The following is an 18,270-nucleotide window of genomic DNA, read 5'->3' on the forward strand; positions in this document are numbered from 1 at the left end:
ACACGGAGTCTCGCTCTGTCGCCCAGGCTGGAGTGCAGTGGCCAGATCTCAGCTCACTGCAAGCTCCGCCTCCCAGGTTTATGCCATTCTCCTGCCTCAGCCTCCCCAGTAGCTGGGACTACAGGCGCCCGCCACTTCGCCCGGCTAGTTTTTTGTATTTTTTTTTTAGTAGAGACGGGGTTTCACCGTGTTAGCCAGGATGGTCTCGATCTCCTGACCTCGTGATCTGCCCGTCTCGGCCTCCCAAAGTGCTGGGATTACAGGCTTGAGCCACCGCGCCCGGCCCTAGAAGACTTTTTAAATTTCTTATTTTTATTATTTTTTGTAGAGACAGGGTCTCACTATGTTGCCCAGGCTGGTCTCCAACTCCTGGCCTCAAGCGATCCTTCTGCCTTGGCCTCTCAAAGTGATGGGATTATAAGTGAGAGCCACTACGCCTAGCCATGTTTTTCAATTTTTAAAATTCATCATATAGTTGTATATTTGCTATCACAAGGTAACTATTGCTTTCTGAAATGAGTTATTTTCACTTTCAGTATTTTTACATTTTAAATATTGAGTAAAACAATATTCATAAATATGTGTAAAGTATAAAGAATAACAGTAGAATGAACTCTATTACTGTTTCATAGGTCATTATTACCATTAACTTTGAAGTCCCTTTCTAAATCTATCATTTCCCTCCAAAGTTAACAACTACCCTGGATTTTATGTTAATTATTTATTTGCTTTTCTTTCTGATTTTAAAGCATATTTATTTATGTAGCCCTAAGAATATTTTTCAGTTTGCATTTTTGGAACTTTGCATAAATAAAATAATTCTGTGTTTTCTAACTGGCTTAGCCTAAAGTTATTAGCACAAAAAGCCAGCTTTTTGCATTTACAAGGACTGTAGCTATGAATATTCATATATACTGTGAAATAAAAACAAATCCAGACTTGGTAAGGAGAGATTTTATTATAATTATTATTTTTTTTTTTGAGACAGAGTCTCGCTCTGTTGCCCAGGATGGAGTGTGTAGTGGTGTGATCTCAGCTGTCTGCAACCTCCGCCTCCTGGGTTCAAGCGATTCTCGTGCCTCAGCTTTCCTGAGGAGCTGGGATTACAGGCGCAGGCCAGCATGCCTGGCTAATTTTTGTATTTTTAGTAGAGATGGGGTTTCACCATGTTGGCCAGGCTGGTCTCGAACTCCGGACCTCAAGTGATCTGCCCACCCCAGCAGATTACTTGGGATTACATGCCTATATGTAATCCCACCCGCCTTAGGCCTCCCAAATTGCTGGGATTACAGGCATTAGCCACTGCGCCCAGCCATTATAATTTTTTTTTTTTGAGACAGATTATCATTCTGCTGCCCTGTGGGAGTGCCTGGTACAATCATGGCTCACTGTAGCCTTGCTCTCTTGGGCTCAAGGGATCCTCTCACCTCAACCTCCTGATGTGCTAAGATTACAGGTGTGAGTTACCACACCCCGCCAGGAGTGATTTTATTTGAAAGGATTATTGCAAGGGAAGAAAGGAACTATTGCAATAGGGGGAGGAAGAATATTGCAGCAGGGAGGACCCTCTGACCATAATATCTGCAAGTGACTCAAGGGTTAGGCAAAAAGGGTTCTTCTCTCATAGAGAGGAGTAAACAGGGTAGAACTGGGTGGGAGGAAGTGGGATGATCAGGAGTGGCAAGATGGGACAGTAGATCAGGTGATGCTTTACCCTGAAGCCAGCCTATTCTCAAGAGGGGATGTTAAGGAGGAGATGTGTGTTGGCTCAAGCTGAGGGTAAGCCAAAGTTCAGGAATCCGGGGGAAGGAGAGAAATTTTAACCAAAGTTTGTTCCAACTGATCAGTGGGGAGAAGTTCCTCAAAGCTTTCATGAGGAGATTTGGAATTTGGAGTCTGTGTCTGGCTTTGTCATTGGTGAATCAGAGGGGCATATACTGGTCTTATCTAACTCACTTGAGGAAGGATGTTTTTTTGCAGTATGCTGTGTTCCAGAACACAAAACAGTAGGGAGGCATTTCTTAAGCTTTAGTGTTCCAGGATCACAGGGTTTGGGTAAAAGTTAACATTATCAATAAGCCTTCTGATAAACATGTGCAGTAACTTCTTTTCTGTTTAGACAAGGGTCTTGCCAACTTGGCCAGGCTGGTCTCAAACTCCTAGGCTCAAGGTATCTTCCTACGCCGGCTTGCCAAAGTGCTGGGATTATAGGCGTGAGCCCCTGCGCTCAGCCCTTTATTTTTTGTTGTTGTTTGAGGTCTCTCAATGTATAGGTTCCTCCTATCACCCAGTATAATGTGTAGACTTTGAATTATGAATCAATGAATCAATAGTAATCGAATAACCCAATTTAAAAAATGGACAAAGAGGGCCGGGTGCGGTGGCTCACATCTGTAACCCCAGCACTTGGGGAGGCCAAGGCGGGTGGATCATCTTAGGTTAGGAGTTTGAGACCAGCTTGACTAATATGGTGAAACCCCGTCTCTACTAAAAATACAAAAATTAGCCAGGCGTGGTGGCACGCACCTGTAGTCCCAGCTACTTGGGAGGTTGAGACAGGAGAATTGCTTGAACCCAGGAGGCGGAGGTTGCAGTGAGCCGTGATTGCACCATTGCACTCCAACCTGGATGACAGTGAGACTCCATCTCAAAAAAAAAAAAAAAAAAAAAAAAAGCGGGGCACCGTGGCTCACGCCTGTAATCCTAACACTTTGGAAAGCTGAGGCCAGTGGATCGCTTGAGCACTGGAGTTCGATACCAGCCTGGGCAACGTAGTGAGACCCCGTCTCTACAAATAGTTTTAAAAATTCGGCCGGGCGCAGTGGCTCAGGTCTGTAATTCCAGCACTTTGGGAGGCCAAGGCAGGCGGATCATGAGGTCAGGAGATCGAGACCATACTGGCTAACACGGTGAAACCCCGTCTCTACTAAAAATACAAAAAATTAGCCGGTCGTGGTGGCGGGCACCTGTAGACCCAGCTACTCGGGAGGCTGAAGCAGGAGAATGGCATGAACCCAGGAGGGGGAGCTTGCAGTGAGCTGAGATCGCACCACTACACTCCAGCCTGGGTGACAGAGAGAGACTCCATCTCAGAAAAAAAAAAGGCCAGGCATAGTGGGGTGCATCTGTGGTCCCAGCACTTCAGCCTGGGCGACAGAGACCCCAACTCAAAAATAAATAAAATATTACCTACAAGTGCTGAGTCAAATGATGTGTAGCAACTTCGCTTTTACTAGATAAAGTCTACTGTTTTCCAAAGTGGTTGTATTAACTTACATTTCCAACAACAGTGTATGAGAGCTCCAGTTCCACCATGTTGCCATCGATTCGAAGGTTTTAAAGTTTGCCAACGTGGTGGATGCAAAGTGGGTCTCGCTGCATTTCCTTTATTACTGAGTTGCGCATCTTTTCTTTAACGTAAGCCTCTAGCAACTCATAGCACTTTCATTGTAAATTGGACCTGCGTGATTCCACTTTTGTGAAGTATCTGTGGCACATTTTTCTACTGGGTTATCTTTTTCTTACCGATTTGTGGGAGTTCATCAACACATTTTGGAAAAATAAATGGAAGAACGACTAAAGGTTCAGAACTGAGGAAGGATGAGATTAGGTGTGCAAGATTCACAACTAAATACCTCAAAAATGACCCTTCCCGCAGGCTTCTTATTTGGTACTCATTAGAGCTTTATGAAAGAACTCTATGACACCATTTTCCAGGTGAGTTTTTCCATCATCGCCGGCTTCCCTCTGTGGGAAAGGAATACAGAAGACTTCCGATCTTGCGGCTCCAGATTCCACAACCCCAACATCAACGGACTAGTTAGAATTTTCACAATCTCGCAACGCAGACGCTGGAGCGTTGCTCGCGGTGTTTTCGCGAGACTTGAGACTTGGTTCCAGCAGATCATGTGACAATCCAACATGGCGGTGCCCGGCGAGGCGGAGGAGGACGCGACAGTTTACCTGGTAGTGAGCGGTATCCCCTCCGTGTTGCGCTCGGCCCATTTACGAAGCTACTTTAGCCAGTTCCGAGAAGAGCGCGGCGGTGGCTTCCTCTGTTTCCACTACCGGCATCGGCCTGAGCGGGCCCCTCCGCAGGCCGTTCCTAACTCTGCCCTAACTCCTACGGACCCAGCCGCTGGGGGCCAGCTTCTCGCCCAGACTTCGGCCACCGATATCCGACCTCTCTCCACTCGAGACTCCACTCCGATCCAGACCCGCACCTGCTGCTGCGTCATCTCGGTAAGGGGGTTGGCTCAAGCTCAGAGGCTTCTTCGCATGTACTCGGGCCGCCGGTGGCTGGATTCTCACGGGACTTGGCTACCGGGTCGCTGTCTCATCCGCAGACTTCGGCTACCTACGGAGGCATCAGGTAAGAGTGAGAAAGTTAGTAGACTGGGCCTACGGGCCTGGAACAGAGGCACCTTGTCAGAAGGGTGGTGAGGATAAGTCAGGCATCTGGTTAGGACTCTAGGAGTTTAGGTCATATTCTAGACAGCTTCAGGCTCAACTTGCAGGACGTTAGTTCAATGCATGGAGAAAAATAAACCGGAGAGGCTTATTCGGAAGAGCTTTCATTTTGTTAGGTCTCTTCTGAGACCCTTTCTCTATCCAAGGGGTTGATTTTGCACTAACACGGAAGGAAAAAAGGAAATCCAGTCTCTAACCTTCTTATAGTCTTTCTCTTCTGCTCTCTCTCTGTGCTTCCTACCCAGTCCTTTCAGTAAGATGCAAATGAAGGGGACAGTCTTTTCTCTGGACAGCTCCCACTTTTATGGGAAATCAGTTTGATGGGGAAACAGGACAGTGTCAGAGCCCTCCAGTTCACACATTCGACAGATGCTTATATTGCTAGACCTAGTGTGACTAGCTGGGTATGCAGAGAACAGTTGCACATAGTGTGTGCTCAGAATCCACAAAGGAAGAGATTTGGAAAAAGGTAATTGCCACAGAGATGTCATTCTAATTGTTAGCATTGGCTGAGCACTCTGTGTATTTAGTAGGCACTGTTCTAAGCCTTTTGTTTTCTTACCCCTCACAACAGTCCTATGAGATAGGAGCTATTGTTTCTCCCATTTTATAGGTGAAGAAACTGAGGGAAGTGAAGTTATGTGACTTGCCTGAGGTTATAGAGTTAGTGTCAGGGCTACAACAAACCTAGGCATCTGTTCCAGAGCCTATACTGTTTATCACTAAGTGCTGTGAGATGACAGAGAAGGGAGAAACTGACTTCCTAGACAGATCATGAAATATGATTTTCCATCTGGGTCTTGAAAAATAAATAGGAGTTAATAGGAGAGAATGGTGTTTCTGGGTTTCAAGGTAAATGGCATTTGCAAAGACACAGATTTGAAAGTCCGTGAAACTTTCAGGGCATGCTAAATTGTTCATTGTGGGCCGGGTTGTAGTGGCTCATGCCTGTAATCCCAGCACTTTGGGAGGTGCAGGTGGGCAGATCTCTTGAGCTCAGGAGTTCAATACCAGCCTGGGCAACATGATGAAACCCCATCTCTACCAAAAATACAAATTAACTGGTTGTGGTGGCGCATGCCTGTAGTCCCAACTACTTGCGAGGTTGAGGTGGGGGAATCGCTTGAGCCGAGGAGGTGGAGGTTGCAGTGAGTCAAGATTGTGCCACTGTACTCCAGCCTGAGTGACAGAACGAGATCCCATCTCAAAACAAAAAAAAAAAAGAAGAAGAAGAAGGAGGAAAAAAAGAAATTAGGAGAAAAATTATTTGTCATGGCTGAAGCACATGGTATGAAGACATGCAGGAGATGGGAGTTGGTGACAGTTGAGAATCAAAAGGTCATCAGATGGGTGGATTGCTTGAGGCCAGGATCAGCCTGGACAACATGGCATAACCCTGTCTGTACTAGAAATACAAAAATCAGCCAGGCATGGTGGCACATGCCTGTAATCCCAGCTACTCGGGAGGCTGAAACACGAGAATCACTTGAACCCGGGAGGCGGAGGTTGCAGTGAGCTGAGATCGCACAACTGCATACTGCAGTCTGGGTGACAGAGTGAGAATCTATCTCAGAAAAAAAAAAAAAAAAAGAAACAAAAATAAGGTCATCAGGAGCGAGAGCTGGAAGAAACTTGTATGCCCAGCCAAGGTGATGAGAAATGACATGAAACTACTAGGTAGTTCTGCAGTTCTGCTTGGGGAGAGATGAAAAGACCTGGAGAAGTTTGAGAGGGAGGAACAGCATTAGGCTAATGGATTTATTTTATTATTTATTTATTTTTGAGACAGGGTACTCTGTCACTCGAGATGGAGTGCAGTGGTGCAGTCTCGGCTCACTACAGCCTCACTTCCCAGGCTCAAGCAGTCCTCCTGCCTCAGCCTCCCAAGGAGCTGGGATCACAGGGTGCACCACCACTCCCAGCTAATTTTTTTGTTTTTTGTAGAGATAAGGGTCTCACCATGTTGCCCAGGCTGGTCTTGAACTCCTGAGTTCAAGCAGTCCTCCTGCCTCAGCCTCCCAAAGTGCTGGGATCACAACCGTGAGCCACTGTGTCAGCCTGGATGTATTTATTTTTATTTTGTCTAAGTCTGTTTACTAGGGAAAGGCTAATAGATTTAAACATTGGCCAATTTCTGGCTCAAGTGTTGCTGGAGGCTTCTGGGTTTCAAGATCTATTCTCCCTCCTTCCCAAGGTTTGGGCTCCTTTCCCTTCAAGACCCGGAAAGAAATGCAGAGTCGGAAAGCTGAGAATGAAGCCTTCACCCTGGCTGACCTGAAGCAACTGCCAGAGCTGAACCCACCAGTGCTGATGCCCAATGGGAATGTGGGGACTCCCCTGCGGGTCTTTTTGGAGTTGATCCGGGCCTGCCGCCTACCCCCTCGGATCATCACCCAGCTGCAGCTCCAGTTCCCCAAGACAGGTTCCTCCCGGCGCTACGGCAATGTGCCTTTTGAGTATGAGGACGCAGAGACTGTGGAGCAGGAAGAGCTTGTGTATACAGCAGAGGGTGAGGAAATACCCCAGGGAACCTGCCTGGCAGATACACCAGCCAGCCCCTGTGGAGAGCCTGAGGAAGAAGCAAGGAAGGAAGAGGAAGAAGAGTCTCACTCAGATGACGTGAGTACAGTGTGCTACCCTGTTCTGCTGGCAACTGAAAGAGGCCAAAGGCATTAATAATACCACTTTTCAATTGTCCATTACAAGGGTGCGGTCGCGGTGCAGTCTCTGCTTACTGCAAGCTCCGCCTCCCGGGTTCAAGCCATTCTCCTGCCTCAGCCTCCCGAGTAGCTGGGACTGCAGGCGCCCGTCACCACGCCCAGCTAAGTTTTTAAATATTTTTAGTAGAGATGAGGTTTCACCATGTTAGCCAGAATGGTCTCAATCTCCTGACCTCGTGATCCACCCACCTCGGCCTCCCAAAGTGCTGGGATTACAGGCGTGAGCCACTGCGCCTGGCCTGTTACAAGGGTTCTTACCCTGGGGTCCTCAGGAGGGTTCCAAGGAGTCTGAGAAGGAATGTAAAACTACATTTGCATGTGTGTTTTTTCTGTATTTCTCTAGGGAGATGGTTCAGAGCTTTTACCAGAATATTCGTAAGTGGGTCTTATTTTTCACTCCCTTGGAAGGGATATATAAGGATGGTTCTTTTTTTTTTTTTGAGACAGAACCTCGCTCTGTTGTCCAGGCTGGAGTGCAGTGGTGGAATCTCAGCTCACTGCAAACTCCGCCTCCTGGGTTCTTGCCATTCTCCTGCCTCAGCCTCCCGAGTAGCTGGGACTACAGGCGTCCACCACCACGCCTGGCTAATTTTTTGTATTTTTAGTAGAGACGGGGTTTCACCGTGTCAGCCAGGATGGTCTCGATCTCCTGACCTCGTGATCTGCCTGCCTCAGCCTCCCAAAGTGCTGGGATTATAGGTGTGAGCCACTGCGCCCAGCCAGGATGGTTCCTTTTTATTCATTTTTTCTTTTTTTTTGAGACTGAGTCTCGCTGTGTCACCCAGGCTGGAGTGAAGTGGTGCGATCTCGGCTCACTGCAACCTCCACCTTCTGGGGTTTAAGTGATTCTCCTGCCTCAGCCTCCCGAGTAAGCTGGGACTACAGGCTTGTGCCACCAAGCCCGGCTAGTTTTTGTTTTTGTATTTTTAGTAGAGATGGGGTTTCACCATGTTAAGCAGGAGATTCTCAATCTCCTGACCTCGTGACCCACCTGCCTTGACCTCCCAAAATGCTGGGATTACAGGCATGACCCACTGTGCCAGGCCCATTTTTTCTCTTTTAAAAATTATTTCCAGCTGGGCATGGAATCGTTTGAACCCGGGAGGCAGTTCAGTTTTGCAGTGAGCTGAGAAAAAAAAAAAATTTCCCTGTGAAAGACCAGATAAGGCGAATTCATTTTTGAGATGAAAATGTGCTGACTAAGACATGTGCAGTGACTTGTCTAAGATCATCTCAGGAAATAGAGGTCGAACTAGGATGTGAGCCCAGTTCTTGCTTCTTCCCTAACCTCTGCGTGCTGTCATGATGTGACTGAGCAGTCATCTCTATTTTCGGACCTCGAGGCAGCAGATTGAACAGTAGCCTCCACTCTCACTTTATTAGTGACATAGACATTTCTTTGGTTCCTTTCCCCAGACTTGGTTGCACATCCATAAAATCAGTAAGGTGGGCCGGGCGCGGTGGCTCAAGCCTGTAATCCCAGCACTTTGGGAGGCCAAGACGGGCGGATCACGAGGTCAGGAGATCGAGACCATCCTGGCTAACACAGGGAAACCCCGTCTCTACTAAAAAATACAAAAAACTAGCCGGGCAAGGTGGCGGGCGCCTGTAGTCCCAGCTACTCGGGAGGCTGAGGCAGGAGAATGGTGTAAACCTGGGAGGCAGAGCTTGCAGTGAGCTGAGATCCGGCCACTGCACCCCAGCCTGGGCGACAGAGCAAGACTCCGTCTCAAAAAAAAAAAAAAAAAAAAAAAAATTCAGTAAGGTGTGATTTGTTGGGAAAAGTTTTTAAAAAATGTATATCCCAGGTAAAAAGTAATTCACCTGTGTTTCAAAGCTTCCAGCCAGATGGGTGTGGTGGCTCACGCCTGTAATCCTAGCACTTTGGGAGGCCGAGACGGGTGGATCACGAGGTCAGGAGATGGAGACCATCCTGGCTAACATGGTGAAACCCCGTCTCTACTAAAAAATACAAAAATCTAGCCAGGCGAGGTGGCGGGCGCCTGTAGTCCCAGCTACTCGGGAGGCTGAGGCAGGAGAATGGCATAAACCCAGGAGGCGGAGCTTGCAGTGAGCTGAGATCTGGCCACTGCACTCCAGCCTGGGCGACAGAGCGAGACTCCGTCTCAAAAAAACAAACAAACAGGCCGGGCACGGTGGCTCAAGCCTGTAATCCCAGCACTTTGGGAGGCCGAGACGGGCGGATCACGAGGTCAGGAGATCGAGACCATCCTGGCTAACACGGTGAAACCCCGTCTCCACTAAAAAATTACAAAAAACTAGCTGGGCGAGGTGGCGGCGCCTGTAGTCTCAGCTACTTGGGAGGCTGAGGCAGGAGAATGGCGTAAACCCAGGAGGCGGAGCTTGCAATGAGCTGAGATCCGGCCACTGCACTCCTGCTTGGGTGACAGAGCGAGACTCCGTCTCAAAAAAAAAAAAAAACAAACAAACAAACAAAAAAGCTCCCAGCCAAAATTGCTAAGGTATCTGGACCACATCCTTAGTGTGGTACCATCCTGACTTCCTCTCCCTCCCCTCTTCTCTCTCCTTCCTTCCTTCCTTTTTTTTTTTTTTTTGAAGCAGGCTATGGTTCTGTTGCCCTGGCTGGAGTGCAGTGGTGCAATCTCGGCTCCCTGCAGCCTCCAACTCCCTGGGCTCAAGCCATCCTCTCACCTCAGCTTCCCCAGTAGCTAGGACTACACTCACACATCACCACACTTGGCTAATTTTTGTATTTTTTGTAGAGATAGGGTTTTGTCTTGTTGCCTAAACTGGTCTTGAACCCCTGAGCTCAAGGGATCCTCCCACCTTGGCCTCCCAAAGTGCTGGGATTACAGGCGTGAGCCACTGCGTCTGGCCCCATCCTGACTTTTCTTCAGCACTTGAAGGCCTGCAGGGTTTCAAGCCAGGAATCATTCTGTCATTCCACAAATCCAGTCAAGCCAAGGGCTAGTGTAGGATTCCGAAGGCATTCTAAGACTCATTTCCTGCCCTCAAAGAGCCTAAAATCTCCCTGAAGAGAAAGAACCAGCATCTGGAGATACTGCAACTGGATGTGGCCACCCGGGTTTGCATTACTGGCTCTGCTGCTCCCTCAGTGTACTCTTTTGAACAAATAACTTTTTACTCCTCCGAACCTAGGTTTTGTCATCTGTAGAATGGGAATAATGGTACTTATCTCACAGGGCTGTTGTGATGATTAAAGGAGCTAAGCTATGGGAAGGGCCTGACACACCAGAGACAATAAGCGTTCTTGTCCATTCTTTCTTTGTGATGTCACATAAAAAGGGCTAACCAGTGTGTACTGATTAGCATTGAGAGTTCAGAGACTGGCGCGAGAGCTGTGGGCCTAAGTTCGGGGGGCTTCATGTAGGCTGTAGGACTTGAGGGACGAGGAGGATTTAACCAAGTGCAGAAGAGAAGGGTGTGGGAGAGGAAAGTGGGTGTTTCAGACAGGGAAAGACATGGCCAAAAGCACAGAGGTGAGTGAGGCTTGTGAGGACAGGAGCAAACTATGTTGAGAATTATCAGGGGCTAGAGACGTGTTGGTCGGGGGGCAAATATATGTGCTGCTTCTTGGAGAAATTCGAAGGAATGGGGCTGAGGCTTGCCACGCGTGCCTCCTGTGCCCTGAGCTTCCCTCCCTCTGGGCATGAGGTCAGGAAGCTCAGGCAGATCACCTCTCCCTGCCTTTTAGGACGATGACCGGGGTGAGGAATGGGAACGGCATGAAGCGCTGCATGAGGACGTGACCGGGCAGGAGCGGACCACTGAACAGCTCTTTGAGGAGGAGATTGAGCTCAAGTGGGAGAAGGGTGGCTCTGGCCTGGTGTTTTATACCGATGCCCAGTTCTGGCGGGAGGAAGAAGGAGGTAATGCTGGTACCCATGCAAAGGCAGGGGTGACTCCTGCTGCATTCTCTTGGGGTTCCCTGTTCTGCACAGTAGATTCCCTAGTGGTGAGCCCAAACAAAAGGCTAGGGAACAGGCTGACCTTTATTGTATATGAGAGACCAATCATCCTTTTTAAGAGTGGGGATCAGTGAGATGGAGAGAAAATGCTCCCCCCACCCCCTGCAAATTCTGAATAACCCTCCCAGAGGAAGGATCTTAAAATACAAACAAACTGGGTGCAGTGGCTCATGCCTATAGTCCGAACTACTCAAGAGACTGAGGCAGGAGGATCACTTGAGCCCAGGAGTTCAAGGTTGCAGTGAGCTATGAACCCACCACGTTACTCCAGCCTGGGGGACAGAGTGAGACCTTCTCTAAAATAAACAAATGCCCCGCTGGGCACGGTGGCTCACGCCTGTAATCCCAGCACTTTGGGAGGCTGAGTTGGGCAGATCACAAGATCAAAAGATCGAGACCATCCTGGCCAACATGGTGAAACCCCATCTCTACGAAAAATAAAAAAATTAGCTGGCTGTGGTAGCGTGCACCTGTAGTCCCAGCTACTTGGGAGGCTGAGGCAGGAGAATCGCTTGAACCCGGGAGGCAGAGGTTGCAGTGAGCCAAGATCATGCCACTGCACTCCAGCCTGGCGACAGAACGAGACTCTGTCTCAAAAAAAAAAAGCCAAACAACTCTAGGTTTACCTCTTAATAGAACTGAGAGTCCTTATTGCACTCTGTTGGATGCTTTTCTATCCCTGCAGATTTTGATGAACAGACAGCTGATGACTGGGATGTGGACATGAGCGTGTACTATGACAGAGGTACTGGGCAAGGAATGGCAATACTGGGAGGTGAAACGGGTGCCCTGGCCTTGCAGTGACACTTTTCCAGAGCTAGCAAAGGCTGAGACAGGGAACCATTCCCTTGGGGTAGCCCACTGGGAGCGTTCCTCTTAAAACATCTTTGGTTGTGTACATTAAGTGCTAGTTTTGGACAGAGCCTTCTTCCTTTCTTGGAGGAGGATGAGGGACAGATAGTCCTCAGGGGCTCTGGGTCTGATGGTCAGGCCCTGGTCGGTGGCTGGTCAGGAACTCAGGCTCTAGTAAGGGTTTAGATTTTAGAAGAGAAAATGACCTGGGTGGGGGAAATAGCCAGTGGGGGAGGGGAGAAGACCTGGGTTCTAATCCTCTCTCTGTCATTTGTTGACTCTGTTACTTTTCTGCACCACAATCTTCTCATCTGTATGATTGGGGAGAACCATGGTTCCTACTTTTGGGGAGCTCTCACTCTAATGAGAGAGATACAGAACACCATTAAATGAATACGTCAGTCTTATGAGGGGGACCTAGAAACCTGATTCTTCCCCCTTCTTTGAGAGGGACGCTTCCATAAACTGAGCTCTGGTTCCTCAGATGGTGGAGACAAGGATGCCCGAGACTCTCTCCAAATGCGTCTGGAACAGAGACTCCGAGATGGGCAGGAAGATGGCTCTGTGATCGAATGCCAGGTGGGCACCTTTGAGCGCCACACCAAGGTGAGTGAGCACTGTGTCCACCCCATGGACCCCTCTCTTTTCCTTCTCCCATCCCCATTCAGCCTGCTCCCAGCAGGAGCCCTATTTCTTGAATCTTATCCCTTCACTCTGCAGGGCATTGGGCGGAAGGTGATGGAGCGGCAGGGCTGGGCTGAGGGCCAGGGCCTGGGCAGCAGGTGTTCAGGGGTGCCTGAGGCCCTGGATGGTGATGGCCAACACCCCAGATGCAAGCGTGGATTGGGGTAAGTGTGGCTGAGGGACTTCCCTGGGGGCCCAAGCCTTTCAGCTATGCCCTGGTTTCCCTCTTCCCACTGGTTTTGGCATGGGTGCTGAGTACTCTTGCAGGATGAACTTCAAAACAGAGTTAAGAGGAAAAAATGAATCTGGGCCAGGTGCGGTGGCTCAAGCCTGTAATCCTAATACTTTGGGAGGCTGAAGTAGTAGCATTCCTTAAGCCCAGTTTGAAACCACCTGGCCAACATGGTGAAACCCCGTCTACTAAAAATACAAAAATTAGCCAGGCGTGGTGGCTCACGCCTGTAATCCCAGCACTTTGGGATGCTGAGGGGGGTGGATCATGAGGTCAGGAGTTTGAGACCAGCCTGGTTAAGATGGTGAAATCCTGTCTCTACTAAAAATACAAAAAATTAGCTGGGCACGGTAGCGGGCACCTGTAATCCCAGCTACTCGGGAGGCTGAGGCAGGAGAGTCACTTGAACCCAGGAGGCGGAGGTTGCAGTGAGCCAAGATGGCACCACTGCACTCTAGCCTTGGCAACAGAGGAAGACTCTATCTCAAAAAAAAAAAAAAAAAAAAAAGGCCCGGGCGCGGTGGCTCAAGTCTGTAATCCCAGCACTTTGGGAGGCTGAGACGGGCGGATCACGAGGTCGGAGATCGAGACCATCCTGGGTAACACGGTGAAACCCCGTCTCTACTAAAAAAAATACAAATAACGGCCGGGCGCGGTGGCTCAAGCCTGTAATCCCAGCACTTTGGGAGGCCGAGACGGGTGGATCACGAGGTCAGGAGATCGAGACCATCCTGGTCTACACGGTGAAACCCCGTCTCTACTAAAAATACAAAAAACTAGCCGGGCGAGATGGCGGGCGCCTGTGGTCCCAGCTACTCGGGAGGCTGAGGCAGGAGAATGGCGTGAACCCGGGAGGCGGAGCTTGTAGTGAGCTGAGATCCGGCCACTGCACTCCAGCCTGGGCAACAGAGCCAGACGAGACTCCGTCTCAAAAAAAAAAAAAAAAAAAAAAAATCCAAAAAACTAGGGGGGGAGGTGGTGGGCGCCTATGGTCCCAGCTACTGGGCAGGCTGAGGCAGGAGAATGGCGTAAACCCGGGAGGCGGAGCTTGCAGTGAGTTGAGATCCGGCCACTGCACTCCAGCCTGAGCGACAGAGGGAGACTCCCTCTAAAAAAAAAAAAAAAATTAGCTGGGCATAGTGGCATGCGCCTGTAGTCCCAGCTACTCTGGAGGCAGAAGAATCACTTGAACCCAGGAGGTGGAGGTTGCAGTGAGCTGACATCACGCCATTACAATCCAGCCTGGGTGACATAGTGAGACCCTGTCTCAAAAATAAATAAATAAAGTAAATCTTTTTTTTTTTTTTTAAAGACTGAGCCCTAAGGCTTAACAAGATCATTCATACCCTCTGTTGGAGGAGTTTGGACTTGATGGTTACTATTAGGAAGTCTGTAGTGACAGAATGAAAATTTTATCTGAGGTCCCTTCTTGCTGGCACTGTCAATGGATAGATAAGAGGGCTGGAGAGCGAAGACCCATATTTAAAGCCTCTGTCTTTGGACAAACCAGATGTAGTAGCTACTTCCCCGTCCTCTCCCAACCCCTGTAACTGGAATTTGAGAGCAGCCTTCTCACTGAGAGCCCATTTTTATCCAGGTACCATGGAGAGAAGCTACAGCCATTTGGGCAACTGAAGAGGCCCCGTAGAAATGGCCTGGGGCTCATCTCCACCATCTATGATGAGCCTCTACCCCAGGACCAGATGGAGTCATTGCTCCGCCGCCAGCCACCCACCAGCATCAAGTTTCGGACAGACATGGCCTTTGTGAGGGGTTCCAGTTGTGCTTCAGACAGCCACTCATTGCCTGATTGACCAGGTTGGGGGCTTCATTGGTCAGAATCACTCATAGCTACATAAGAACCCTCTGCCCCGGCCTCATCTGCCACTGAAGCAGAAAGGAGTCTGGGAGCAGCAGTCTTCGTGGCTGGTTCAGGGTGCTTTGCTCTGAGCCTGCCTGCCTGCCGGTTCTCTACCTCGGGCATTTTTACAAAAAGCCCCCTCCAGTCCCCTCCCCTTGGATATTAGGGGTAACGACCGATTGTCTTTGGTCTGTAATCCTAGTCTCTGGGCTTGCCCTTTGCCGCCTGCAGAACCTTGAAAAGCTGGATTGAGTGAGGCTATCAGCACAGCCTTCCTTGGGGACTCTGAAGGTGTCCCGACGAAGGCCAGAAAGAGGGGGAAAGGGACCTGGACGAGGAGAGGATTTGTGGTGCTTGGAAGAGCCGGCCTTGGGCGGGCCCTTCACCGCCTCTACCCTCACTAGGTGGGACTGCAGCAGAGCGTCCGCGGGAAGTGGCTTGGGTGTGCGACGTCACGGAAGAATAAAGACGTTTACTACTGGAGCTCCCTTTCTTTTCTAATTCGAGTCTGAAGGAAGGTCAGGGAAATTCCGAGACAGATTTTCCCGCAAAGACCCCACATTCGACCCATTACCCGCAATAAAAACGCGGCGGCGCCGCCCGCCCCTCGGCGTCGAGCTACGTCCCAGCCGTGAGGGCGGGACTTCCTCTCTCTGGCCCGCCGCTTCCGACGCTGTCCGGAAGTCGAGTTAGTCTAGTTAATACCGGCCCGTTAACTCTGCTTGGGCGACGCTGTCCCCGCTGTTCTGCCTGAGGCGAGTGACGCTGGCCGCCAACGAGGTATACGTCCTGGGTCCCTCGCCTTCAGTCTCGTCTCTGGTGCGGCTGCTCGCCTCGTTTTCCCTCTGAGCTGACCTGCTCCGGGCGGTGGGCGGCCCATGGCGGGGGCCGTTCCGACCACGGCCTTCGGGCAGGCGGTGATCGGCCCGCCGGGCTCAGGGAAGACCACGTACTGCCTGGGCATGAGTGAGTTCCTGCGCGCGCTGGGCCGGCGCGTGGCCGTGGTGAACCTGGACCCGGCCAACGAGGGGCTGCCGTACGAGTGTGCCGTGGACGTGGGCGAGCTGGTGGGGCTGGGCGACGTGATGGACGCGCTGCGCCTGGGGCCCAACGGCGGCCTGCTCTACTGCATGGAGTACCTGGAAGCCAACCTGGACTGGCTGCGTGCCAAGCTCGACCCCCTCCGCGGCCACTACTTCCTCTTCGACTGCCCAGGACAAGTGGAGCTCTGCACGCATCACGGCGCCCTGCGCAGCATCTTCTCCCAAATGGCTCAGTGGGACCTCAGGGTGAGTCTCAGGGCGGGGAGGACCATTTTGCGGATGGAGTAACTGAGACAGGGAGGACAGACGCCACACCCCCATGTCACACAGGGACGTAGGGACTGACTTGCTTTGGAGTAAAACAGGCATGAGTTCAAAATCTGGCTCTGCTACTGACTCGCTGTGTGGTGTTGGTAAGTCAGTTCATCACTCTGAACCTCAGTTTACTCACGTGTAAAATGGGCGTTAGTAGCCAACTTGGCGATTTCGGAAGTATGGAAGGGGTTAATGTAGAAAGTGGCATGGAAATTGTTGTAAATTGGTGGGCAAAAGTAAATGAAAGAGTGGAGTCAGATGCCATGGGATTTAAACCCCTTGCCCACTGGGAGGCTCAGTGCAAGACATCTTGTAAGAAAAAAAAAAAAAGCCTCCTATTTCCTGGGAGAAGGAAACAAGGGTAGTTATTAGAAAGAAACAGAGGCAGAAGGAGACTAATGGGGAAAGCTTTCCCTCTGTCCTCAAGCCCTCATTATCATGAGGGAATGCTGATTCCTGTTTCTCCAGGCCACTCTGACCCTGTCTCTTCCCTCCCAGCTGACTGCCGTCCACCTGGTGGATTCTCACTACTGCACAGACCCTGCCAAGTTCATTTCAGTACTGTGTACCTCCCTGGCCACCATGCTGCACGTGGAGCTGCCCCACATCAACCTCCTTTCCAAGATGGACCTCATTGAGCATTATGGGAAGCTGGGTAAGAGGTTCTGTTCCAGGTGAAGAGCAGGGCAGCAGCTGGGCTAGAATGAAGCAGACATCTCAGCTGAAGGTAGCTGCCTCTGGTGCCTTGTGTGGTCTGCTGATAGTAACCACAGGCAGGTTCTGACTCCTGTCAGTTTATTTTGTGCCATTCTGTGCTAGATACCGTTGTGTAGATTTTGGAGACGAGAGAGCTACAGATGGTGTTAGGTATTACAAAGGAATTAAAGTGATATGACAGTGAATATTTGGGAGTGAGGTGAGTGAGCTTTGGAATAAAACAGGCATGAGTTTGAATTCTGGCTCTGCCACTGAATCACCGTGTGATCTGGGTAAGTCAGTTCATCTCTCTGGACCTCAGTTTCTCACTTCTGCTCTGAGGCAGTGGCATCTGAGCTGAGACGTGAATGGTGAGAAGGAGCCAGCCAAGGGAGGACTGTTGTATGCAGAGGCACCAGTAGGGATAAAGGCCTTGTCTTAGTCAGTTTGTGCTGCCATCACAAAAATACCATAGACCAGATGGCTTAGCCAATAAATATTTATTTCTCACAGTTCTGGAGGCTGGTAAGTCCAAGATCAAGATACAAGCAGATCTGGTATGTGGTGAGAGCCTGCTTCCTGGCTCCTAGACAGCCTCCTTCTGTCCTCACAGAAGGAGGCTATATTCTCCCATGGCAGAGAGACAGAGAAGGGGTGGGAGGCCAGGGACAAAATAGGGAAGATTGAAGTGGGCTGGTATGAGGGGAGTTGGCTAGAGTCCCAGTGGCCAGTTTTCTTTTCTTGACAAAATAGTACTCTCGACCGGGCGTGGTGGCTCACGTCCGTAATCCCAGCACTTTGGGAGGCTGAGGTGGGCAGATCACCTGAGGTCAGGAGTTCGAGACCAGCTTGACCTACATGGAGAAACCCCACCTCTACTAAAAATACAAAAAAGTAGCCAGGCATGGTGGCGCATGCCTGTAATCTCAGCTACTCGGGAAGCTGAGGCAGGAGAATCGCTTGAACCTGAGAGGCAGAGGTTGTAGTGAGTCGAGATCACGCCATTGCACTCCAGCCTGGGCAACAAGAGTGAAACTCCATCTCAAAAAAAAAAAAAAGAAAAAACTTAGGCCAGGCGCGGTGGCTCACACCTGTAATCGCAGCACTTTGGGAGGCTGAGGCGGGCAGATCACGAGGTCAGGAGATTGAGACCATCCTGGCTAACATGGTGAAACCCCGTCTCTACTAAAAATAACAGGCTGGGTGCGGTGGCTCACGCCTGTAATTCCAGCACTTTGGGAGGCTGAGGTGGGAGGATCACGAGGTCAGGAGATCGAGACCATCCTGGCTAACACGGTGAAACCCCGTCTCCACTAAAAATACAAAAAATTAGCCAGGTGTGGTGGTGGGCACCTGTAGTCCCAACTACTCGGGAGGCTGAGGCAGGAGAATGGCGTGAACCCGGGAGGTGGAGCTTGCAGTGAGC

General features: G+C 50.1%; 2 protein-coding genes across 2 annotated transcripts in view; both read left to right on the plus strand.

The window, feature by feature from the left end:
* The first annotated feature begins 3,885 nt into the window (after positions 1-3,885).
* GPATCH3 (G-patch domain containing 3) lies at positions 3,886-15,273 on the plus strand. The gene is made up of 7 exons (XM_026455957.1): positions 3,886-4,372; positions 6,665-7,089; positions 10,888-11,062; positions 11,847-11,906; positions 12,498-12,619; positions 12,734-12,861; positions 14,527-15,273. The coding sequence occupies exons 1-7, from the start codon at positions 3,922-3,924 to the stop codon at positions 14,741-14,743; spliced, it is 1,578 nt and encodes a 525-aa protein (XP_026311742.1). The 5' UTR covers positions 3,886-3,921; the 3' UTR covers positions 14,744-15,273.
* The window catches only part of GPN2 (GPN-loop GTPase 2), an 11,054-nt gene continuing 8,056 nt past the window's right edge, over positions 15,273-18,270 (plus strand). Inside the window, exons 1-2 of the mRNA XM_023219529.2 lie at positions 15,273-16,079; positions 16,647-16,803. Coding sequence (XP_023075297.1) covers positions 15,669-16,079; positions 16,647-16,803 — 568 coding nt within the window. The 5' untranslated portion in view covers positions 15,273-15,668. The remainder of the gene's footprint in view (positions 16,080-16,646; positions 16,804-18,270) is intronic.

Source organism: Piliocolobus tephrosceles, chromosome 1 (assembly GCF_002776525.5).
Source record: "Piliocolobus tephrosceles isolate RC106 chromosome 1, ASM277652v3, whole genome shotgun sequence".
Lineage (NCBI taxonomy): Eukaryota > Metazoa > Chordata > Mammalia > Primates > Cercopithecidae > Piliocolobus > Piliocolobus tephrosceles.